The sequence below is a fragment of the Alosa sapidissima genome, chromosome 3 (assembly GCF_018492685.1).
Source record: "Alosa sapidissima isolate fAloSap1 chromosome 3, fAloSap1.pri, whole genome shotgun sequence".
Taxonomy (NCBI): Eukaryota; Metazoa; Chordata; class Actinopteri; order Clupeiformes; family Clupeidae; genus Alosa; species Alosa sapidissima.
In genome coordinates, this window is record NC_055959.1 from 31,384,740 (window position 1) to 31,407,620 (window position 22,881).

At 38.9% G+C, this 22,881-nt stretch overlaps 1 protein-coding gene across 2 annotated transcripts in view; it reads right to left on the minus strand.

Annotated features, from left to right (window-relative positions):
- Nucleotides 1–7,728: 7,728 nt before the first annotated feature.
- The window catches only part of odad4 (outer dynein arm docking complex subunit 4), a 42,988-nt gene continuing 27,835 nt past the window's right edge, over nucleotides 7,729–22,881 (minus strand). The window contains exons 9-12 of one of the 2 annotated variants that reach the window (XM_042086664.1): nucleotides 14,715–14,801; nucleotides 13,479–13,675; nucleotides 11,067–11,167; nucleotides 7,729–7,840 (exon numbers count right to left, since the gene is read on the minus strand). In XM_042086664.1, coding sequence (XP_041942598.1) covers nucleotides 7,805–7,840; nucleotides 11,067–11,167; nucleotides 13,479–13,675; nucleotides 14,715–14,801 — 421 coding nt within the window. In that variant the 3' untranslated portion in view covers nucleotides 7,729–7,804. The remainder of the gene's footprint in view (nucleotides 7,841–11,066; nucleotides 11,168–13,478; nucleotides 13,676–14,714; nucleotides 14,802–22,881) is intronic. The other variant, XM_042086665.1, reaches the window with a different exon arrangement.

A 22,881-nucleotide genomic window follows, 5' to 3' on the forward strand; every position in this document is an offset into this window, starting at 1 on the left:
GGGGGGGTGGGGGTGGGAGGAGGGAATCGTCGGACATCCATTATTTTTGTTATTCAGCACCCCTGGTCAAAAATAGGTTCCTGCGCGCCTGAACAGGATTTGTTGTCAATTAACTGTGCTGGTGTAGCAAATAGTAGGCTATGGTTTTTATTTTGTGTTGGTTGTTGCTGTAAGGAAGTTGTCAGCAAGGATTTTGCTGCATTTCGTAAAATCTCAATACAAATTTACCTATCGTTAAATCTCAATACAAGTTTTTTCCTGAAATTGCACTGTGCCTACTTACAAGGGCATTGTTCCCACCTCTTTTGGGGCCTACCATCAAATGTTGGACCTATAGAAAGCTGAGAACCTCTAGTTTTCGTAGGAAACGGTCAAAATAAATGTGTGATGTACTCACAAAGAGTTACAGAGGCTAGAATATATTTTTTTCTTTCTGCCGGATTACAAGCATCTCTGAACTGACCACATTTCAGCCCTCTAGGTCACTTGATATCACTTAGAAACACAACTGAGCTCTAGCACCAGGTCTTGTGAAGTTGTGTGCAAAAGTAGATCAATATAGAATGAAAATATGAGTGCTTTAGACTATTATTTGCCAAGGTATGCTCATGCATTTTGAAAAATGTCTATGGAAACTCCCCATAGGACTTTTTGTTATCCAAAATGCATACTGACAATCAAATGCTTACTGCACATGAACCCCTTTGTGTAGAAGCATAATCCTGGTCTCAAATTAAAGGTAACACTTTGAAGCTTCTTGTGAACTATTTAGATTGTATGTCAGGTGTTCTGATATAGACTGACTACACAAAATATGGAATAATTACAAAAAAGTCTCTATTTTTGCATTTACTTTGTTGGTTCAATGAGTGTGTATAAAATACATCTGTACAACTAATATTGGATAACAGAACATGAAGATTCAATTTCTATGGATTCTTGTGAATATTTCAGTACCCAATATGTTGCATCTACTTATTGTGCTGCAGCTACACTGCAGCCAGAAGTCAGGGTAGCACCAAAAAGCAGGAAGGGGGGGGGGGGGGGGGGGCTTTTTGGATAAAATTTAATTCAGACATAATAAGATTAATCTGAAAATATAAAGCATTATACAGATTGTACATGAAAAAAAGTTGTCATTTTTGAATTCCCAAGAGTCAAAGCTTTGAAATGGTGTATAACATTACTATGCTACACAGCAATATGGTGCATACAATTGGTTTAGAATGTTGGGGGGAGGTGGGGGAGGGGGGTAACCGTCCCGCCGGCGGGACACTGAAAATGATGTGGTTTTAAGGATGCGGCCTGAGGCAAGTAGGTCAGTTGTTGCTGTAAGGACGTTGTCTTATGTGTGAGTTGGTGGTTCAATTGTTACTCTGTAAGGACGCTGCTATAGTGTGAGGCCTGTTTAGTGTTTAAATGCATACAAAACAAAAGGAAACTTAACTATGTATTTTCGACAGGGTTACACTTGTAAACACGCATGCAATATGAAAAGTAAAGTTCTTGCGAAATAAAACACTCGCCTCAAAAGTTTTACTTGTGCTCAGAACCAAACAGTGTCAGAGTACTGATCCAGTGTATGATTGAAGTGTTCCCTTAATTTTTATTTTTTTTATTTCCCCCCTTAAGACTAAAGCTTCTTAAAGGGCATGATAAATACAAAATAAATCACCAAATGACTAACCACAAAGGGTGTATATTTATGACAAACGTAAAACACTTTTATATTATTTAAATGATAATATTGACACAGTAATTTTGTTTTAATATATTACGAAATACTACTAATGTGATGCTGTTTAACTAATTTATAAATGGTGCACTGTCACTTTAGGAGTATTGTGTCTCTCAAATGATCTATTGACAATGATAACATTGTTTGTGTCACATGCAGGGGCATTGTGCAAACCATATTTTTAAGTGGGCACTGGGTTAAGCTGTTTTTTTTTTTTTTTTTAACCCTTTTCAAGATCAAAACCACATACATATAATATATTGTTTTTGATTCTTTATGGAACTGTGTACAATTCTGTGATTGACAACCAAAATGACATCCACTTGACAAAAAAAGACAACCAACCCTCTCAAAACATTGTCTTATCCTTCACTGCATATTTTTTCCCCAAAGAATGCCTGTTTCATTCTGGCACATGAAATGATAGAATCATAGTCACTTTAGCCTATACATTGTTGGTCATTCGTTCAAAAAAAGCTGCAGCCTAAAAATATTTTGCAATGTACATGTAGGCTAAAACCCCTTCAGGCAAATGTGAGGGGTTTTTTTCTGTTTACCAGAAGGCCTAGTAAGCTAATTCCTCAAGGAGACACTGCTAGTATCCTGGCCTAAATTCATAGTATTGACATTGGATGGCTGCTAGGCTACTTGCCGTTTTAACAGACAGTTAATAACGATCTTGGATAGCAGGCTATTTCATTTCCAGTCTTGTAGTCTTTAGGGCTACTGAAGACACTACCACCACAGTCAGTCAGCTTTCCATTGTTATTCCAGACAAAGCCTATGAGTGCACACAGTTGTGATTAGGCTACATTGGGCTAATTTAATGTAATTAACTAATTTAATGTTTGTCAAACATTTATCCATAATATCGATTTAGGAAGTCAATCTCTCTAGCAAACCAATTAAGGAGGCTAGAGCACTCTATTATTACCCACTTCTCTGCATCACACTGTCTGCCTCCCTGCCTGCTTTGCCAAAGTCACCGTCTCGCTAAATCCTGCCTATTGAGATCAGCCGAGCCAATAGCAGTTCAGAACCAGCACCAGCTCTCAAACAGCTGAATGCAGCTGCCTAGGAAGGCATGAGAGATAGATGAGTGGATGACACGTTAACTGCAGTCTGATTAATGATTAATAACAATGTGATGAAATGAAGCAAAATTTGCATTTATTCATTTAGCAGACAATTTCACCCAAAGCAGACACTTTCACATGTCAATGAAATCAAAGGCCAAGGCCACATAGGTGGATGCCAGGGTTTGAACCCCCAACTTCATGGGTTACTGCATGCTAACCCAGCTCCTTATTCACTACACTATCTCTGCCCAGAGGTATTACAGCAGTCAATTCAAAAATATAATATAGATATGCGTGTTTACTATGAACAAACCATTTTTAACTGTGTGTAAACATGATTTACAGATGAGAATGTAGGAATAGGGGAGAGCGGGGTTAGATGTCACACAGGTAAGTTGTCACACATGTCATATCTCAGCCACTAGATGGCGCTGGTCAAAACCGTTAGTACAGAAATGTTCGGAATTAGTGTGAGAAGAAATCTATGTTGGAATTTCAAAGCAGAGCAGCATAAACTTGAGGTGAGATAACTTTAACTGTTTTTCATGTCTAAGGGGCCATGCACACGACGCCGGTTTTTGTGAAACCGGTGAGGTTTTGTTAACGGTTACGCCTTGCATGTACACGACGCCGGCAGTTTAGGAGACTGAAACCGCTAGCTTTTGAAACCGGCTTCCGAAGTGGGAACTTTTGAAACCGCCGGCTAACTTTCGCCATGTAGACGCCTGTAGGTGCGAAGCCGGCAACTTTATGACGACACAGCCCCACCTCTCAACTCAGCCACGGCACTCGACCCGACATGTTGTTTGTCAAAACAAACCAAACCATTTATTTATCATATTAAAATGTTTTTCTTTCCCCTGTCATGATTTATGTGCACAATGTAGCCTATCAGCTTTTAGTGGCTAAGTTAGAAGCACACGTTAGCTTAACTTAGTTAAACATTAGCTTACTGCATGTTAGTGTTTTCTCCAGTGGTGCTCAGACCTAATGCAATGCGTAGGCAAAGCATTTGAAATTTCACATAGTAGTCACATACCTTGAAAATGAACTTTATTAGTTTAACAGTTGAATTAAAAACCGAATTGTCTGTAGTCTCCTTATTTCATGCGACTGCTTAACCAGAGCACTTATTAGACATTCTCTGGCAGTTGAACAAACTGTTTCAACAATGTTTTCTTCTACGCGATTCACGCGAAATTATTGTGAAGCTTCTGCACAGCGGCGCCATCGACTGGTCTGGCATATGCACTACAGCATATTTAGCCGGTTACACCTCTGTGTGTACATGAGAGGTTTTTTCTTGCCGGAGTCGTTAAAGGTGTGAAAGCGGTAAGAGAAAATCCACCCGGCGGTGTCGTGTAAACGGCCTCTGAAAGTCCGCTCACTCACACCGACCAAAAACTCGCCGTTTCAAGTAGCCTCCTCCCTCAGCTGTTCCCAAACGCCCAGAGTCCAATTCTAATGAATTGGAGAGGATTGGCCAATAGTAGCCTGTGTTCTTCCTTTTTCTCTCCCAACGCACCGCAGTTGTCAGATCAAGGTCCCTCCATAATTTTATTAAGTATTAACAATAATTTATAAACATATTTTAGATATAGGCTTATTTACTATGAACAAACCATTTATAACTGTGTGTACAAATACTTTATTTATGAGAATTAACATAAAAGCAAAGCTTCACAAATGATGAACAAAGCATTGTGTAATAGTTTGCAACTGGTTAATAATGTGAAAATGATTTCATTTATAAGTGATTGTTTCATTATTTATTATGTATAAATCATGTACTTACAAACATATTTTTGGATATGTTTTTTCTATGAACAAACCATTTATAACTGTGTGAACAAAAGCTTTACTGATGATAATGTATGAACAAGAAATTACTAATAATGAACAAACCATTAACTAATAAGTAACAAAGGCTTAATAAATGGTGAATTGTGTGTAGTAGGGATGTAACGATTACCGGTATAATGATAAACCGTGATAAAAATGTTGACGATAACAATTATCGCTTTCTTTTGAAATATCATAATTATCACGGTTGATTACCATGGTGTTGAAACCGTGTGTTTAATCCTTCCCAGCTTCATCGGAGCCTGCTTTTGACATACAGTAGGCCTGGTACAATGAAGCAAAACTGATACCCTCCTGATTCTGTTGTCTAATTGATTAGATGGTTTTAACTGCTATTTGGATTAGGCTCGACCTGCTGATTTTAAAAGGCGAACATTTTCATGCAAAACGTGCACTGTATCATTTAGTCACTCTGCGTCTTTTTATGTTCGTGTCCACATTAAATCCATTCCACTCACGTTATCAGGAGAACGCAGTAGCCTGAAGTTTTATTTCTAACACTTACTTTGGTCTCACTCAGGGTAGGAATTTCACGGTGGCCACGTCGTTGCCCCTTGCGTTGGCCGTGATGTCCCTTTGAAAATCAGAGGTTTACAGGCCACGGTGGCCTTGCCCTTCTTTCAATATTCTGCTTTGCGTCCTAGCCTACTAATAGCGATTTTTATTTAGCCTATGGCCTGTCAAAATAATCTTAGCATTCACAGCGCAAATTAATTTAGTCTTTTACGCAGTGGAGAAAGTGACAGCGCAAGAAAGAAAGTGCGTCTAAATTCACCCATTCTTCTCAGTAGAACTACTCGTGAAGTAGCCTACTCATCACACAGACATCACAAGTAGGCCTATCAATTTAATCATAAATTCTACTGAAGGTTTTGCACGTTTAGCACATGACAAACCATATATCAGAATAAACAGCAGACCTTACTGAACACAAAGGTGTAAAGCAGTCCCCTGTACAGTTAGCCGTTCCAGAGTAATCCAGTTTTGAATTTGCAGTACATTTCGACATGCATGGATGTGTCCAAATTTGGGCTTTACGTTTTACAATGTGTTTAAATTGTTCCACATGATTTCATAACGGGCCAAATACAAAATAAATGTTACAAATATCGCCTAGATATCGGTAAATCAGAGGACAGCTGACTAAGAGTTTGTGAAAGTAGCCTTAATGATCACAAAATGCTAAGCATGCATCTAGGCTATTTGAGTTTGCTGAACTGGGCTTAAATTGTTCAATACATGATTTCATAACAGGCCAAATATAAAATAAATGTTAAATATAGCTTAGATATCTGTACTGTAAATATGAGATGATTAGATGATTTGCAGTTCTATGGAATATGTCATGTTTTATGTTTTTGTAATGTTTCATACAGTGATGCAGGTCTACTGCAGTGAATAGGCTATACAACTTTGATCATTTTTATAGCCTACTACTGTATAGTTAACTTTGGCCTTGGTAGATAGATAGATAGATAGATAGATAGATAGATAGATACTTTATTGATCCCTAGGGGAAATTCAAGTGGTGCCCTGACATGTGTCCCCCTTTGTGCCCCCCACCAAATATGCCCAACTGAAGACCAAGTGGCCTTGCCCCCAGAATGGTGAAATTCCAAGCCTGGTCTCACTCATTGGATCCAAATAACAGTAATAGCAACCTCCAAGTCATGGTAGGGTAAGTTAAGCTATAAGCACATAGCCAATTAAACATGAAAAAGTGAACGGGACACTTTTTGAAACTATTTCAGCTTGTGTAGGCCTATCAGTGCTTTCTGAACATATTGAACACACTTTTAATGTGATAATACCGGACACAATACCGTGATAATACCGAAAACTAGAGATGCACCGATATGGAATTTTAGGGCCGATAACGATAACCGATATTTATTGGTTTGTTGTGGCCGATACCGATACGATAACCGATAATATTACTCTTGAAAAAAAATTGTGAAAAGTGATTTGGGGAAAGCATTTAATAAGCATAATTGTATTGCAGTAATTTTACCTACCACCAAATGATGGACAGAACTCATAATAGTCCTCAAAACAGTACAGCAGTCAACATAACAGTAGCCTAGCCCTACAGTATGTGTGGCTCCTTTAAGTGAACCTGACGTCAGTGAATTGCGAGTGAGTGGCTAGAGAGTATGAATCGTTTTCATTTAGGACTAAACACTCATAAACGGCTCAGCTGGGAATAAGCTACAGTATAGCGACCAAATCAGAGTTTGTGAGGGAAAGTTTCAACTGCGGGTAACTGAATAAAGCTGCAACTCCTCAGACTGTATCTTGTCCATCTACTCTGTTGCGCACAACCTGCTGCAGCAGAAATGAAAGGGGTTAGCCCCGAAGGTTTTAATAACTTATTATGATGACCTGTCTGGAACTGAAGCAGGAATGGTTAGCATATTTCTAGGTAATAATACAAAACCCAAGCTAAAGTAATGCAAATATAATACTAAAACACAACTTAGAACTAGGCCTACTCGTCCACTAACGAGTTTGTTTATTTGTTTCCTCGACCAGCGCGGTAAAGTGCATACACATCAGCACAAGACGACTCTAGATAGGGCTGAGCTCCGCTCTGGTAAGGTTAAATGGCGGATCATTCACGAGAGGATTTTGAGATGCACAGATTCCCAAATGAACGCATATCCACAGATTTTGTTAGAGTGGTGAAATACATTCACACCACTGACATATTGAGGAAAAAGTATAGCCAACCAAGCTCAAGTAGCTCAGTGTAGCCAGATGGACCTTACGTAGGCCTAAATTAGGACTTTAAAAAATATCGGCGCAAATTATCGGCCATAGTTCTGTTATCGGACCGATAATAATATTTTCATTTTTTCACTTATCGGCCAATAATATATCGGGCGCCGATATATCGTGCATCCCTACCGAAAACCGTGATAATTTTGGTCACTATAACCGTGAGGTTAAATTTTCATACCGTTACATCCCTAGTGTGAAGTTATTATAAAATGTTACCTTTGTTTTATTCTAATTAAAGGGTTGGGAATGGAACACATTCACAAAAAGTACAGTTCAATATGCATGTTTTATTTAGCTGATGTTTTATTCGCCTCAGCAGTTTCTTCAGCCATCCTGATTCAGTTCATTGTGTAATATGGTTCTTCGCCTCACATAGGGCCTAAATAACACACGCCACACACACACACAAACATAAACATCAGTTGCCATCAAACATGTAGATAATGGGGTGTGCGATATAGACACTGCAAAAACTGCTGGTTAACTAATCAACCATTCAAAATCAGAGGCAATAATGTTAGTTGGACATTGGCCAATTCAATTGTCAGGAAGGCTTGATTTCCACTGGTCTCAAGGATTTAGATATTTGGGAATTATTATAACGACAGACCTATCAAAAATGTTTAAAGCCAACTATGGGAAATTGATGGGCCACATAAAAGTAAACCTTACAAGATGAGAAATCCTACCACTCTCCCTGATAGGAAGAATAGAGACTATAAGAATGAAAATTTTACTGAGGTTGCTCTTTCTCTTTCAATCACTACCTATCTATGTTCCTGCTTCTACCTTTACTTTATTGGATAAATGGCTATCCAAGTTTATTTGACAAAGCAAGTAACCCAGACTTAAATGTAAAAGACTACTCTGCCCAAAAAACAATGGAAGCCTGGACTTGACTAACTTGAAAAAATATTACTGGTCATATGGTCAATTGCGAGGAAAAAACTACAACTTCCCATGACCATCTCCAGAGCTATAATGATAGAAAACTACTGTGAGTTCTCCACTCTTTATTTATTTCTCCCTATGTGGGTTTGTGCACTTTTATGTTGTGTGTGTTTTCACTTTCTTTTTTCCCCTTAATATTATATATTCCTTTTCTATTATTATTATTATTATTTTATTATTTATTTATTTATTTATTTTAATACAATGGTCATCTGCGATGTGAAAATTACTTTACATATTAATTTACCAAATGTCGTATATGCATGTGGTATTGCTGAGATAACGATCTTACCTCACATATATTATGGTTAGGATGAAAGATATCTGTAGACTGTTAACCTTTCAGTAGACCTATCTGTGGCACCTTACCCAAAATATTTTTTGTGACATACTGTATGACTGCACTTGATAAAAGGAAGTAATAAAAAACTATACCAACTATAATTTGTTATATTAATACAAGATTACACTGCAAAAAATAAAATCTTATCAAGTTTTCTAATATTAAGGCGAGACATGGCAGGTGACAACATTGTTTTTTCATGCACTTGCCAATTTCTAGATTTTGGGCTAGTTTGCTACCTTAGCATGTATTTTTTCACACTACTACAACAAAAAAAGTCAGATTTAGACATTTAGGTGTTTATTTCATTACATTGTGTTTACTCGCACCTGTATAGTTTTCTGCGACCGTGATCCGAAACATGCCGTTGGAAAGCTCCATTTCTCCTGTGTAACGCTATGTGATCCAAATATGGACACTTCCTTTCTATCAGCAACCAATTGCGAACGTTCAAAGGCGAGTCTAGGCTGAGAACGGAATCTCATTGGCTGTGTTTCAAGGCTGTTTTCTCAAAATGAGTTTCCTCTCCCACTCTGAGAACGAAATGTTGATATATTATTCCTAGCCTGATTTATATGACATGTTATGCCTAAAAACATGACGTCTATTGACAGCATATTCTGATTTACAGTATAACAAACGTAGATGTCCATAATCCCTTTAATTTCTCCCCCCATCTTATATGTGAACACAATGAAAACATGTATGCAAATAAAATATGCAAATTAGTGCATATGTAACTAGATAATGCCTAATTTGCATATGTAAACATTAAATTACAGAACATTTGTAATAAAAAAAACAAATTTTACCCTATTCACCTGTAGCGTCTCGCTTTAAGATCAAAAAAATCTATTTGGTTTTATTTGAAGTATGAATAGACTTACCTAGTGTTCTCTCGGAAAATCATTTTGACTTAATTTAAGAAGACTTTGACTTATTTTAAGGAGTCTTAACAAGACAAATTTACTTAACGCACTGGCAGCCAAATTTGCATATTTTTTGGGCAGATTTGCGGGAGTTTCAATTGCACGGGAGGGAGGGGGAGGGAGCAAGCTAGCTGTTTTGTTTGAACATCAACAGAAGTGATGTTACCCCACCATCGCTGATAAAACCTTTTAACTCACTGGCAGACAAATTTACTTGCTTTTAGGATTAAACGTCTTTAAAATAAGTGTATTCTTAACCACATTGATCTCAATACAAATTTCAAGTTTTTGTCCGAAATTGCACTGTGCCTATTTACAAGGGCATTGTTCCCATTGTTAGTTTTCGTAGGAAACAGTCAAAATAACTGTGTGATGTACTCAAACAGAGTTACAGAGGCTAGAATATAGTTTTTGCTTTCTGCCGGATTACAAGCATCTCTGAACTGACCACATTTCAGCCCTCTGGGTCACTTGATATCCCTTAGAAACACAACTGAGCCCTAGCACCAGGTCTTGTGAGGCTGTGTGCAAAAGCAGATCAATATAGAATGAAAATATGAGTGCTTTAGACCATTATTTACACGGTATGAATGCGTTTTGTAAAATGTTTATGGAAACTCCCCATGGGACTTTTTGTTATACAAAATGCATACTGACACTCAAATGCTTACTGCACATGAACCCCTTTGTGTAGAAGCATAATCCTGGTCTCAAATGAAAGGCAACACTTTGAGGTTTCTTGTGGACTATTTAGAATGTATGGCAGGTGTTCTGATATAGACTGACTACACAAAATATGGAATAATTACAAAAAAGTCTCTATTTTTGCATTTACTTTGTTGGTTCAATGAGTGTGTATAAGATAAACTATACATCTGTACAACTAATATTGGATGATACAACATGAAGATTTAATTTCTATGGATTTTTGTGAACATTTCAGTACCCAATATGTTGCATCTACTTATTGTGCTGCAGCTACACTGCAGCCAGAGGTCAGGGTAGCACCAAAAGTGGAGGAGGGGGAGGGGGGCATTTTGGATCAAATTTAATTGAGACATAATAAGATTAATTTGAGAATGTAAAGCACTATACAGATTGTACATGAAAAAAGTTGTCATTTTTGGATTCCCAAGAACCAAAGCTTTCAAATGGTGTATAACATTACTATGCTACATAGCAATATGGTGCATACAATTGATTTAGAATGTTGGGAGGAGGTGGGGGAGGGGGGGTAAATGACCCGGTACTGGAACATGTGCTGCATAACAGGTTTTAAGGATGCAAAATATTATCTAATTATCATTATCGACAAAATCCGAGACATTTCTCCAATATTGCACACCCCTTGTAGATGAACCTCATATTAGATGGATTCATACCTTATGTATTGCATCTCTGGCTGGGCCATCTTGCAGGAACTTTGCTATATCAAGTGCTATCTCAAAATGAGAAACACATGATTCATAGTTGCTCAGTTTCACTACAACAGAATAAAAGCAATTATGGTTTTGTTAAGAGTACAGGAAAGAATGGAATGTATGTATATTACCCTTTAAATTTTGATAATCATAATTCAGATAATAGTAACAACAACAATAATACATTTCCTTCATGGGTGTTTCATTGAATTAGGCCCACGACAACTTTAAAAGGCTCAACAGGAGTATCTGGCATCCCGGTCCCACCCCCCTCTACACTCATGATGGGTTCACTCATTACAGACATATTCTTTGAACATTCCTCTTCATTGCTGAGGCTGAAATCGTCGTTACTTATCAGCTTTCTCCGCAGGGCAAAAGCCTAGCCTTGCCTGCCTAGCCTAGCCAGCTTAGCTTCCAAAGCTAAAGTGCTCCGTACATACTCTACCTTCGAGAGCACTGACACCACCCCTACTCGAGTCGGCCCGGGCTTTCCTACTAATCGACAGACAGGTCTTGCTGCAGGCCTCCTGTTCGTCGCTGTATCGCGGCTCATACAGGCAGTAATGAGAATCGGATTCCTGCACCATATCAAAATTACCTTTTGTCACATCAGTTTCAAAACTACCCTCCCCCATCATAGTTGACGAATGATGATTTTTGCGTAATCAGAGGTTTTTTCCCCAGACAAAAAAATACAGATATCTCTCGTCTAAAAATACAGATATCTCTCGTCTCAGGAGGACATGAGGGAGGGAAGCACGGTCATTCGAAGATACTACTGGGTTTCTACTGATACAAAGCTTAATGCTAATCGGTGAAATGCTCCTTTAATAGAACAACGTGGATTCTTTCAACTTCAAAAAAAAGAGCAGAGACTATTTAATACACTGTCTAACATTGAGTATAGTATAGTCAAATTTGAATATAACCTGGCCAAAAGCTATTGTAGCATAATTAGTCTTCCTGTTAAATATCTCCAGATCAGTGATTTATGCCCATCTGGTCCGCCATTTATCATACACAAAAGCTTGTACTGTGTTTCCTGAATCCTTACATTCAGGCATTCGAATGAAATTTCATTGAAAAGGATATATATATCAATATTTTTTTCCTTTTGCCAACCAGTGTATGATGCTTGCATGAGGGAAACATCCCAAAACAATGGCACCCATATAATTGCTGTTGTTTTGAGAAGTATTTCTCATGCAAGCATCATACTTCAACGTACTACAATTATGTGTTTTGACTAGGGGTGGGCGATATATATCGTCTGCGATAATATCGTGATTGTTGTTTTAACGATGTGCAAATTGACATTATCGAGTATTTAAATTACTTATGGGGAAAAAAACACTCGAAATCACGCATTGAAGACTCATACATTCCCAGGAGGTGTATGCGAGAGAAGCCCCTGGCTGCAGCAGAGCAAGTGTCACGTGATCACTAATGGGTCACAACTTGTCACACGCACACCTAATGTTTATTTTGTGCTGCGAGAGTAGCCTACTTGGGATTTTGACTATTCTCATGTAGGCCTAACTCTTGTAAATGGACTGAAATTCGCTCTAAATATCTATGTTTGCCGATTATGCTAACCGTTAGCATCTCTATGGGATTTCTCATATACATTAGCCATAAGCTAACACATTAGTTTCTATTTTGTAACTTGGAATGCTAGCCTATGATTGCTCTTAAACAAAACATGAAGGAAATAACTGAGATATACTCTGTTGGTCTGCTTAGTTTTACAATTAATCCTATGTAAAGGTTTGGAAGGAACTTCAGCTTCAGACTTTCTCTTGGGAAACTGTTAGGCCTATTCATCTTCTCTAATGTAGCTGGCTAGACCATGTCATTGCCACACACACAAGTGGGGGCAGAATTGGAAATGTGTCATAGAGTGACAATGCATTGGTTGATTTGGTTAAAAAGTCACAGGTTAGGTTATTGGTTATTATTGTAATGATGCTATTCATAAATAATGAGCTGTAAAGTAACTCAGACTTTAACAAAAACAATTTTTTAAAGGATATCGACTAATTATCGTCATCGTCAAAATCACAAAAAATAACGAGATATTATTTTTTGTCCATATCGCCCACCCCTAGTTTTGACTGCTTTGAAGTGCATGTATAACAAGCATAACAATAATAATTGTGATAATGATAATCATAATGATAATTTGAAGGGGGTTGGGGGTGTTTGTGTAGGTGGGCCCTATGACCCCAAAGTCTGCCATGACTGGGCCTCAGGTCCAAGAAGTTTGAGAAAGGCTGGCGATATAGGGCCTCCTCCTGGCACATAGCCCCGGGCCTCACAACTCCTTAATACGGCACTGGGTATACTCCAAGTTAAAAAATGTGGACTTACGTTCAGCTTGTGCTATTAGCACATTGGCATTCATCTGCCATTTTTCATCACTGATCTCATTAGCAGCGGTGAGAGATTGGGAGCCGTAGTTCCGTGCCTTGTCATGCAGTTTCAGCTCAAGATAACACCGCCCAATCTCATGAAACAGCCAGGCTCTCTCTTGCCCATCCTGGACCAATGGCACTTTCTCTTCCCAGCTAAAACAATCAAAATCAGACATTTTTTATAACAGTCATTCGGACAAAGACAAAACTAACTCTTGTAACTATACGAAATTACAAAATACTGTATGTGGATATACCATCCTAAAAGGAATCCCATCCTTGCTGTTTTTTCTACACCATTTGATAGTAACTGTCATGCATGTGGCGTTAATTTTACATGTCTATGGTGTAATATAAATGGTGCTAATAAAAAAAAAATCTAATGGTGCTAATAAGAAAAAATATCTCCTGAAACTTTTATTTTGACGCACCACCTCGGTGTGGCAAAACCGTAAGCTAAACAAACATCAGGATGCAAAAGTGCCTGTTGAATTTCATGTACATGTTATTTATTCTGAACACTATAGGCCTACATTCACAAATAAAATGCAAGGCAGGATGCCATCACCTTCCTAAAATCCTTTTCAGGTATTTCGGAAAACACAAAAAAAGTTAAGCAAAAATTGAATGAAGATGATTTAGGCAAACAAAAAAAATAAAAGTCAAAAAATGACTTATGCCATTATTTTAAGAAGGTGACCACGTGTAAGCAGTATGTTTAACTTAAACGTCTGCTAACTTCACTATCAAGTGACATGACTTATGTCTTGCAATACTTCATGCAAGTTCAATCACATACATGTATACTGTTACTGTTATGCGCCAAATAGCCTTAAACGTCGCTTGTTTGCACCGATTTGCTTGAGCTACACATCACCAGTGTTGCGAGTGATTATACAGCATGATTCTGTAATCGGTTTGAAGGATAAGTGCCTTTAATAACGTGATACTGCACCGTTGATTGGATGTTTGGATGGAAAGTCTAATAGCTGTCAGCTAGTTAGCTTACATAAAGTAGCCCAAAAAAACCTCCAGAATGCATTTTAAAATCATCAATAAATTTCCTGACAATTAATTTAGACAATCACTAAATATGCAACCACAAAGTCACAACATTTAGAATAAATTACTCACATTGTTTACGCATAATTCTGCATAATGTGGCAATTAAGTACAAAGTGCTTATACTTACATTTCTATTGCCTTTTGGAAATTGCCAATACGAGCATAAACACGACCAATGTTGTCCAGGGCTCTTGATTTTGGATCCAAACAATTGCTGCAAAGAAAACAGACATTATGGGTGTGTTTCCCACAGAATTGGATTCAATTTGTGGCGGTAGCTGACTTGGACAATGGGGGGGGGCCTTGTCATTGTAACACAGTTAAAAAGGCTGCTGATGTGTGGATGCAATTCATAACGTTTTCTACGTAGTTAGTTCAAACAAAGGTTCGTACTTCTCCTTGGGACAAGCACTTTTTAGTCTTGGAAAACACTTTTCCGCCTGCATGAGTAACGAAATTGACAAGAAATCGACATCCAGCTAACAGTACTCTAATGTTAGCTTTGAGATACTGCTTGAGTGCATAACTTAACTTAGTTTAGTCAAAGTCCTTTTAGGCAAGTCCCTCCACTCGGCGGCCATATTGCAACGCTTTTTGGGCACTCATCGGGCATCCTATTCGGCAGAATTGCGGGTGTGCAAGGCTTCACGACACCAACCTTGCTCCAGCAGCGAGTTCACAACACATAATTGGCACGATGTCTGCACAACACACCACATAATTGGCTCAATGTATTGACATCCCACCACATGATTGACACACATGATGTATTCACATGTTTTGCCGAGGAAGGGGTGGGATATGTGTAGACAACGGCCATATTGGCGTTACAAACTAACCCCATGCATTTCTATGGAGGATTTTTTGAGTGCTGTGTCTCGTCATTAGAAAGTCTCTGGTTTAGTCTCCTCAATGTAGGCCTACTACGTTGTCATGACACTTAGCAGAGTTAACTTGAATGCAGCAGTTTTGAACAAATTAGCGCAGCATGGTCACGATGCTAAGCGGATTTAATAGCAATTTAGCCCGCCGTCTTCTATGCAATGCTTCTATGTGGCAACAACAATCCTTCAACAATCATTAATGTTTTGTTAAATGCACATGCAGAGGAGGGGCAGTGGGCTCGTTACGAGAGAGAGCGGGCCGGGGCAAGAAATGGCTGCGTGCGTAAAAAGTGCAGCTCAGAAAGGATTTTATCTTATCTTTAATTTAAATAGTAGGCTACAACATAGAACATTAATGTGTGACGGCCGGTTTTGATTTCATGGCGCCCCGCCACAGACTAGTCAACGTATGGGAAACACTGTGGGGCCGATGTACGAAGACAGCGCAGATACCGATTTTTTCTGGGTGCAGAAAGCACCGTGCCTTGCCATATTGTGTGGAATTTACTAAGCTTTTTAACAGCATTCATCACCACCCATAACGTAATTTGCAATGTCCACAACTAAACGGTATTATTCAATCACAAATCAATCAATGATAACATTAAATAGAATGAAAAGTTTAGCAATACAGGTGCGTGGCGTATAATTATAATCATCAAAAAGTTGATTGATGTCAGTAATTCCATTCAAAAAGTGAAACTTGTATTTATATTCATTCATTACACACAGACTGATAACTGATATATTTCAAATGTTTATTTCTTTTCATTTTGATGATTATAACTGCCAACTAATGAATATCCCAAATTCAGTATCTCAGAAAATTAGAATATTACTTAAGACCAATACAAAAAAAGTTTTTTTTAGAAGTGTTGGCCAACTGAAAAGTATGAACATGAAAAGTATGAGCATGTACAGCACTTAATACTTAGTTGGGGCTTCTTTTGCCTGAATTACTGCAGCAATGCGGCGTGGCATGGAGTCGATCAGTCTGTGGCACTGCTCAGGTGTTGGTTGCTCTGGTTGCTCTGATTGTGGCCTTCAGCTCTTCTGCATTGTTGGGTCTGGCGTGTCGCATCTTCCTTTTCACAATACCCCATAGATTTTCTCAGGTCAGGCGAAAAGGTCAGGCGAGTTTGCTGGCCAATTAAGAACAGGGATATTATGGACCAGGTACTGGTAGCTTTGCCACTGTGTGCAGGTGTCAAGTCCTGTTTTAAATCTGCATCTCCATAAAGTTGGTCAGCAGCAGGAAGCATGAAGTGCTCTAAAACTTCCTGGTAGACAGCTGCGTTGACCCTGGACCTCAGAAAACACAGTGGACCAACACCAGCAGATGACATGGCAACCCAAACCATCACTGACTGTGGACCACTCAGCAGCAGTCCAGTCCTTTTTGTCTTTAGCCCAGGTGAGACGCTTCTGACGCTGTCTCTTGTTCAAGAGTTGCTTGACACAAAGAATGCGACAGCTGAAACCCATGTCTTGCATACGTCTGTGCGTGGTGGTTCTTGAAACACTGACTCCAGCTTCAGTCCACTCTTCGTGAATATTCCCCACATTTTTGAATGGGTTTTGTTTCACAATCCTCTCCAGGGTGCGGTTATCCCTACTGCTTGTACACTTTTTTCTACCACATCTTTTCCTTCCCTTCGCCTCTCTATTAATGTGCTTGGACACAGAGCTCTGTGAACAGCCAGCCTCTTTAGCAATGACCTGCAAGGTGTCAATGGTTGTCTTTTGGACAACTGTCAAGTCAGCGTGTCTTCCCCATGATTGTGTAGCCTACAGAACTAGACTGAGAGACCATTTAAAGGCCTTTACAGGTGTTTTGAGTTAATTAGCTGATGTATATATGAAATATATCAGTCTGTGTGGAATGAATGTATACATTATACAAGTTTCACTTTTTGAATGGAATTACTGAAATAAATCAACTTTTTTATGATATTCTAATTATATGGCCAACACCTGTATGGCAGCAAGCAGATATGTAATGCACTCTGCTGTTCTACTCCACTTGTACATTAAAGCTGCAGTTGGCAAGATTTTTTTGATCATATTCATTGAAACCGACACTATACTCCGACAGAACAACATATATCAGACGGTTTAAAAAAAAAAAAAAAACCTGCACTTCTACCTACACCTAGAGCCTCTTATTTGTTTTGCAAAAATCCACAGCTCCTGGTTCTTCTGGTCCAATCAGAGCAGGGCTGTGTGAGATCTGACTGTCAATCACAGTCTGGTGCAGTCTGGTGCGCACTGACGAGCACAAACTCAATGAGAGGGTACTCGGTGGTAGTGGGTGAGGGGCATGAGAGTTGTAAACATTCAAAATGTTGGCTAAGTCCCCTCAATCTGTCAGACTTGCCAACTGCAGCTTTAACAGTAGGCTATGACAGATTTAATAGCCTAGTCTAGCAAATAGGGATTTGGATGATGTGAAAGTAAGACGTCAAAAGTTAAAGAAGCCTGGGCTGTCCACTGAAACTGTGTTTTTTTACAGTGTATTCAGCACACAGGCAGCTAGCGGATGGTAAAGTGATGTTTGCAGTACGTAACAAAAAATGTTTTAGCTTAAAAACAATGTAATATCGCTTAGAGCACCTTTAAGGTTGCTTTTGACATAGTACAAAGAAACAAAATTGGTGCTCTGAATACTGATTCTGTTGTCTGAAAGTTTGTCTTATTGATGCATTTAACCCTTGCATCAATAACCCTAAGCTGTTTTTAGGGCATTTTCACTACCTTTATTCATAAGGATTTATTCTGGTCATTGTAAGTGCCACACACACATATAATATCATTTCATGTATTAGCACTAAGCATATAAAAATTCTTATATTTCGACATGCATCTCACCACAGCAAGCTCATAGCTCTACATGCATTTCATGTGTGTGTAGGGCAGACTGTCCTGAATCGGGCAATACAATTGCCATGTTGGAGGGATACTCTGGGGCTGAGCAATTTACAGAAATATGTGGTGTGTGATTTACGGAAATAAATGCCATTTTTTATTTAGTGATGAAAAATGACCTTTCTGCGCTCCATAGCCTATCTGTGACACGAACTGATCTGACCTGACTTGACCCGAGGTTGCGTGTTAGCCTGCTATGGTGTATGCACTCATAATGATTCTCAACTTTTTACTGCATTGCCATGAACAAAGTAAAGTTTCTTTGTTGAACAAATTGGGATGCAATGTGAGCCTTGAATTGGATGCCATGCAGGAATTTGCTAGGATCTCAAAACCGGATTATGAACATACTTTGCCATAGAGAAACACATGATAGCGTTGGATTATAAACATGCTTTGCCACAAAAACAGAAAAAACGTGGGGTAAGTCCAGCTATAGCAAAGTTATTATTTTGCTGTGACTCTGTTTTATAACCCAGAAGGATGTACTTGGTATCAAATGATAGCTCTGAGTCTCCTCTTTCATCTGATATGCTTGCCATATCTATGCGATCACGGGTTCGCGAGTAATTCAAACGAGAGTAATAGGTGCGCAGGTGAACGCAGAGAAGTATAGACTGTAAATATGATGCAATTTGATTTAATTTCATGATTTTTTTTTAATTGTCATATATGATCGTACAGACATGTGTGTAGTCTCGTTGGAAAGCCCCACTTTTGCTCTGTCACGCAATAAAGGTTTAATCTCGCTGCGATGAACAGTTCCAGAGCAATGTAACAGAGAAGAAAGGGTGTGTTTTTTGACGCACTTTGCGTCAATCGGGTTCTAAGGGTTAAAGGGCATTTTCACTACCTTTACTTAGAAGCATTTATCCTAGTCATTGTAAGTGTCATACACACATGCTATATATTGTTTGTTTTTTTCAGCTGAGTCTAGGCTACCCAAATCTGCCACAATTTCATGTAACGATTTAATTTTGCGTATTATAAAAATTCTTATATTTTGACATGTATCTCACCATTAAAATGGAATCTCGACATGCTTTTCATGTGTGTGTAGGGCAGACTGTCCTGATTCTGGCAATATCATTGACATGGTGGAGGGATTCTCTGGGGCTGAGCAAATGTGAAAAATATGTGGTGTGTGCCTTACGGAAATAAATGCCATTTTTTTAAGAACCATGATGGAGGGGGACTTTGGGGCTGAGCAATTTACAGACATACTGTATGTGGTGTGCGCCTTACAGAAACTAGATGTACCACATAGTGGTACAAAATATGACCGCCGCTCATTCCTGTACATCCATTCAGCGAAAATAAATCATATAAATGAATGTCTCCATCTTCTACTCCATCCCCCACTCTTGAAACTTTTGTGTATGCTTGTTTGGAATGTGTGTTTGCGGGCCACACACAAAGTAGCCTACTGGCGCTGCAAAGGTGAATAGATTTGTAGCACTTGCCAAAAAAATTGTAGCATTGTTATAAAACCTTTAAAATATCTAAACAATCACAAGTAGTATCACAGTCCATCCATTGCAACTGGACTGATGAAAGGTACACCTTTAGGCTACATTGTATTTGGGAAAAGCAGAAGGTAGCAGCATAATGTATTTATTTATTTATTATTAAACAAAACAATCCCTGACAGTTCCATGCAGTTTTCAACAGCTATCAAGAAGCGAGGTCATGTCATGGATTTTTGTTAATGTTTCTTCTTCTACATATGCATAAGTTTAGTCATCTAGTTCATATGATATTCAGCTTTATTGTCAATGCACAAATTAAATACCAGTAGTCTAAAACAAAATGCCGTTTTACCCAGTGGTGCAAATAACTGACATGTCCAAAAGGGCCTTCATGAAATGCGTTGCTAGACTGTTCATACACATTTTAACGGGCCAAGTTGAAGAGCTACTGTCCGTTATTGTTTGTGCAAATAATATGCTGATTCATGTTCCCTTGCATTTTGCAACTATGAGGTCCATGGTTAGTCTGGAATCGAAAAGGAATCGCCGAGTTCACCCAGCCTAGTCCATTGTAGGCGCCCGATAGAAATATTGTTTAATTTTGCAATTGAGATATCCACGCACTGCCCCCCCCCCCCGCGACGTGTTCGCCCCCGGTTTCAGAGCTATTATAAATGCAAAAATGCATAGAGGGAGTTATGACAAAACCGTGACTGTTAATAAACTATAGGCTATATAAGCTAGGCCCTATGCTAGGCCTATTACACAACATAAATTGTCACTAGGCTATGCTGGCGACCCAAATAAAATCTCCTTTGGGAACCAATGGCTTACAGTATCAAGCGGACTTAAGCTGCCACCTCTTGGCGAAAAGTTAATAGTTTTGCATATCAGTAGTAATACATTTCACGCAGCTGTGTGAATCACAGAAAGCGACACTTCTAAATGGAACCCAACCCACTGTACAGTAGCTCAAGGTCTATGGCTAAAGCAGCCATAATGAAAGCGTTATCATTGTTTGGATACTTCACACACACGTGTTTTTTAATCGCATAGACTACTACTACCAAGCTGGAATCAAAGCACATCGACTCCCCTCTCACAGCCTAAACACTCACTTCGAACAAACAAAAAACGTCTCAGTCTCACGGTTTAGCCATAGGCAAAACTGTATTGGACCGGTGTAACGTTGGTACTAAATCATCCATCGCAAAGAATGATTTTTGTAGCACATGCAACAAATATGTGTAGGTACAGCCCTGCCCTGGATACATCGCTCAACGTGCGCTCTAAAACATTTGGTTTAAATGGAGATGTAGATCACGGGTGCGTTAAATCTACATTGCGGCGAGTTGACACAAATTATTCACTTTGACGAATTTATGTAGTTTCAGTCCTAGTTACTTTACTTTGAGCCATGCTCTTCCTTACTTGAATCACCTTTGAAAATAGAGGATTGAAGTAGCCTACCGTAAAACTTCAAATAATCGGCGAGTCCCTAAGAGACGCCTGTCTCTTTTAAACGCCTGGCGTGGGTACAGGTTTGGGTTAAAGGCCGATTTCCAGTAGAGGCCTGGTCTGTTTTTTAGTTTCGGGTTGTATTTATTCTTCTAAAACCCGTCAGATCGTCTGTTTAAAGATTCGCAATGACACGAAACCATTACAAAAAGGAGGTTACAGCAGTGTGAATTAGATGTTGCACGTCGTTGCAAGCCGTCGCAAAGCATTCACCTTGTCTGGTCACAGTTGCAAGGTTTTAGAATGTTGCATCAAGTTGCTGCTCATCTCGTAGTGAATCTTGGGTGTGATTTGGGCTTAAGTATGGCGCAGACTGCCCACGTTATGATTATGGCATTAAAAGACTGCGGTGAAAAGCTAGAGTTCCAAATTGTATAGCTTTTTTTTTCAATATGAACTATGCCTATATGTCCGACTTTTCTCATCGTTCAATTCATCCCTTGTGTTTAAAATATAGCCTTAGACTAGGCTATATCAGAGCCCGTCTACGGACATTCTCTGGCTATATACTGAAATAGGTTAATGATGTAAAGTCAAGTGCGCTTCTATGGGACTGGTGTGTGCACGCACAGTTTTTATTGATGAGTCGGAGTGGCAATAGTTGCAGTGGAATGTGGCTGCCCAGGGCATTATAAAACTTCTCACTCTTAGACCTACTTATACACGGCGGTGAAATGGCGTATTTACCTGTCTAAATTCGAATCATATGCTGGGGGAGAAATCGTCGGACATCCATGATTATTTTGTTATTCAGCACCCCTGGTCAAAAATATGTGCGCGCGCGCCTGGAAGTAGGCTATGATTTGAATGTAGACTGTTGTCAAATTTGGCAAATACAAAACGGGAGAAACAATATGGTTCATGCTCTCTCATGCTGTTTCATTCATGCCGAAAAGGAGGGAGAATTAAACATTAAGCACGTTCCACTTTTGCATAAATAATTCCTGAACGGTTTTGGTCAGGGCTGATAATACAACTGTATTTGACAAAGGACCGATATAGGCTATTTGCTAGTGACAAAATATGAGCTTTCAGTGTGATACGATCTCTGTAAATTACGTAATTAAAACGTGTTTCATCTGTTCTGGCTATCCCTGCTATTTGGATCTTACTGTATCTCACTCAATGAACAACATCTCAACACTAAATGAATGATGATCCGTAATTGTCATCAGATAGCCGAGTCATAGGTAGACATTCAGTGTGTTTGAAATAATTAATTCGATAATATTTTCCATTTTTGCAGAGGAAAAGTTTTGTGTAAAGGGAATTAAAGGCCTGTCTCATATAGACGCCTGTCTCTAATACTAGCCGGTGCAGTTTGGCGATTTGGGAAAATAAAAGCCCGGGCTATTATTTGGAGTTTTACGGTATATGGGTGTTTGGGAATGAACGTTGACTCAGATGCTTTTTGAGACTTTGAGCTAAATGTCCCAGCCCGGTGTTTAGGATGCATCATCAGGTTATTTTTCAGGTAGCCTATATTTTCCATTAGAAA